Raw genomic sequence first — 3,868 nt, 5'->3', positions numbered from 1 at the left:
ATGTTAGAACCATGGATCAGATTGGGAAGTTACACCAAGTGGAAAATGAAATTATGAAATATAATTTGGATATCTTAGACCTAAGTGAAACACATTGTAAGGGAATTGGTAAAGAAATCGTAGAGCAAGGCAAGAGAGGGGGTAGAAATAATGATGTCACCATGAGCACTAAAGGTATTAACGGAATGATGAGCTGTAAATAGTAGATTGCTCATTGCATATTTTAAATCAAAGCATTGCAATATGAGTATTATGGTTTGCTATGCACCAACTAATAATTCCCCTGAAACAAGGAAAAATGAATACTATGAAGAACTGCAGAGTATAATAGATGAGATCCCAGAGATAAGTATGAAAATTGTGATTGATGACTTCAATACTCAAGTTGGAAGAAATTATCAAGATATAGAAAATGTGATGAGTGTTGATGGTTTTGGTGAAGTTACAAATGAAAATGGGGCATATTTTATCATTTTTTGTTCAACAAACTATCTTGTTATTGGGGTACTCTGTTCAAGCACAGGGACATCCACAAATATTCGTGGATTTCACCATGTGGTAATCACAAAAATCAAATAGATCACACAGCTATTAATAAAGAGATATGGAGGATTCTGAGAAATGTAAGAAGCTATAGAGGTGCAGATATTGGTAGCAATAACCAGCTCCTCATTTCCACAGTGAAATTAGAACTGAAAGCACCCAACAGAAATGTAGATAGAAAACTTAGGTTTGATACAACTAAGCTTCTAGAATATGAGCAAAGAGAAACCTTCACAATTGAATGTAGTAATTGATTCGGAGTCTCAGAGACTTCAAGTAACAAAGCTCAGACAATTAATGAAAAAGGATGTAATATTAAGATCATATATCAGTCAGTTTGTAGTGAGTTTTGGGACATGCAGCTACAGGGAGAAAGCCATGAATATCAAATGATACTTGTGATACTATAAAAAGAGGCAAAGACAGATATTGACTTATGAAATTTTTCAAAGAAGTTGTGCAGGTGGTAATTGAGAGTTAGCGTAATAGCAGCTAGCTTCATTCCAGCAGACAGTGAGCTTTTATAACAACAGTTTCAGTGAAAGAAAGTAATAAAAAATTCAAACAGACTAAGCAAGCATATAAAGGTAAAAACAAGTTATCAGTGCGAGGAGACAGCAATAATGAGACTATATAAAAAACAGAAATACCATTGAAGTGTACGAGCGTGTGATACGCGTGCAATGCATGGTTCACCCCCCCCTCCCTTAAAACAGACATACATGTTAAGTAGGATACCCTTGAAAGGCGTACTGAAGTCTGCTGAAATCTGTCTGGTAGCTGCCAACAGCCCTGCGATACCCACCCATGGTCATGAAACCTTCACATTATTGTTTGGAAGCGGCAAATATATTTGGAAGTTTCTCTTAGCTGACGTCATATTGCCAATCTTCCATGCAAATTTCCTATCACATTTCCATCTCCTAGTCGATGTAGCTCACCGACAGTTAATCTACGTGGATTCCTCCTTCTCAACATGTCTTCAACTCGGCCCCTCCGACTTCGCTCTCCACATCAGTGCACCAATGAATTCTTACGCACACTTTCTCATATCATACCCGGAAGTTTTCTGTCCAGGAATTTTTCAAATGTCCACGGTTCCCGCGAAACACAATATTTTTCATCACATGAAGACGAGGGTGTTCCCAGTGTTCGCCAGATTCAAACGTCTGGAATCAGATTGTTTGGCAGCTGCTAAAAAAACGTTAGCTGAAATGGAAGAAATGGGCCTTTGCCAAAAGGCATCTAGCCCCTATTCGTCACCCTTGCCCATCGTCCTGGAGAGGGATGCCTCTCTGTGTCCATGTGGGGATTAAACGCACCTGAACATACAGATCTGTCGGTATGTGTTGCTTAGATGGGAGCTTGTAAGTCTGACAGCATGGAGTAAATTTACCCACAATGTGACGTAGGCGCTGGGGATTGTTGAAAAAGGTTGCATATGGAAAAAATTTCAACAGGGACGACCAACAGATCACCGTACACCATTTCAGCTGCCGAGACATCCCGACCGTCTTTAGGAGTAGTTTTTAGTCCCAGGAGGACCCACGAAAGCAGGATAAACCAGTTGGAGTCCTTGCAGCAGGACATAAAAGTTGCTTTAAGGGAAAGGTGAAAACGTTCAATCATACCGTTGGGTGCAGGGTTGTATGCTGCTGTCTGATGAAGGGAAATTCCCAGGAAGTTCACCAATGACGTCTACAATTGAAAGGTGAAAGTGGTACCCCTGTCAGAAGTGATACCAAATCTCGCAATTCCATCCTGAGAGTAAGGCAGATGTACACGGGGTGGACGACGTACTTTCCATGGGAAGGACTTCAGGCCAACGATTGAAGCATTCGATGACGGTAAACAGGAAATGAGGCCCTTGTAATGTGGGTAGGGGACCTACAACATCAACGTGAATGTGGGCAAAATGCTGCTGAGGTTGAGGAAAGGTGCTCACTCCTGAACCAGTTTGTCGGTGTACTTTTGAGATTAAGCCTGAAGTACAGGCATGGACGTTATCATTAGCATTTTTAGTAATACCTTGACAAATGAACTTTGTCTTTAACAGCTGTGCAGTAAAACGGTGCAAGTGATGTGAAAGGCCATGAGTGAAATCAAACACCTGTTGGCAAATGGAAGAGGTATCCACAGTGTAATTATTCCAATACTGACATCACAGAGGAGGGTGGCGCTGGAGGTGTTGAGAGGGACGTCCATCCAATGGAGGGATGTGCAGGATGTCCTACATGCTTGTTACTATGGATCTTTGCATTGGGCTGCTGCCAAGGCATTGTCATCCGATCCTAGTTGAATGGCAGCCAATGTGTTTCTTGACAGGGCATCGCCAACAGGATTCATTTTCCAGGGACGTGCTAAAGGGTACAATTGTATTCAGCCATGGCAGAGAGAAATCGGCATTAACGGGCTGACCAGGCATCGGACTGTAAAGTGAAGGCGTGCAGCAGTGGCATGTGGTCCGTGCGAATGACGAAGGACATAAATGAGGGATGGTATATGTGGGTTGAGGGCAGATTTGTCGAAGCTCCAGCATGTAACTGGGTGGGTGTCTGTGTCCTACCAGATTCACGTCAGCTTCGGTCAATGTTGAATAGGTGTCCACTTCGTCAGGAATGGAGGCATTGATATAGAACTGGAAGATGAAGTGGCTATCCATAAATGCCAAAATATCGACATCAGGGATAGAAGCACATACAGGTTCGGGTAGGTGCCATACCTAAAGAGCCCGAAGTAGATTCAATTCATGAGGAGAGCCGCCTGAGGCAGGTTGAAGGTGAGCGATACTGGTTATTTCTGTGAGGACCAGCAAATCCATTTGGTCCCCCAACAGTTGTTGAGAGAGCTCTGAAATTTTTGCTATGCAGGCGGCTGGCAATGGCGAGTACTGCTCCATGAAGTATGATTAGAGAATGTCGTGAGTTATTGGCAAGTCTCCTTGTTTGGACAGCCAATTCGGGATTTCTGGGATCGCCACGAGAACATAGTCTGCTCTGGTACATGACCGAATCACGCCCTTGAGATAAAAATGGACTTTAGCACGCTAGAGCAAGACAAACACTCCTTCACTAGCAAAGGACGGTAGTTTCAGGGACGTGGCACTGATAGTAGTTTCAGTGTCTGATGATGACATCATCAAACAATAAGACACTGCAGTGCCGGGGAAAGACGGAGGGAGCTAAACACTCTGATGGTCTCCAATGTGCGGGTGGTAACTGAGAGATGACTTAATTGCAGCTAACCTAATTTCAGCAGACAGGGAGCTTTCATAACAATAGTTTCAGTGAAAGAAGGTCATAAAAATTCAAACAGATTGACATAT

The 3,868-nt window shown here is 42.7% G+C and overlaps 1 protein-coding gene across 1 annotated transcript; it reads left to right on the top strand.

The window, feature by feature from the left end:
* Positions 1-1,265: 1,265 nt before the first annotated feature.
* Positions 1,266-1,859, top strand: LOC137648142 (uncharacterized). The gene has a single exon (XM_068381073.1). The coding sequence runs from the start codon at positions 1,266-1,268 to the stop codon at positions 1,857-1,859; it is 594 nt and encodes a 197-aa protein (XP_068237174.1).
* Positions 1,860-3,868: the final 2,009 nt, after the last annotated feature.

This window comes from Palaemon carinicauda, chromosome 10 (assembly GCF_036898095.1).
Source record: "Palaemon carinicauda isolate YSFRI2023 chromosome 10, ASM3689809v2, whole genome shotgun sequence".
NCBI lineage: Eukaryota > Metazoa > Arthropoda > Malacostraca > Decapoda > Palaemonidae > Palaemon > Palaemon carinicauda.
Note: the sequence above shows the minus strand (reverse complement) of the source record. Positions and strands in the feature narration are given on the sequence as shown.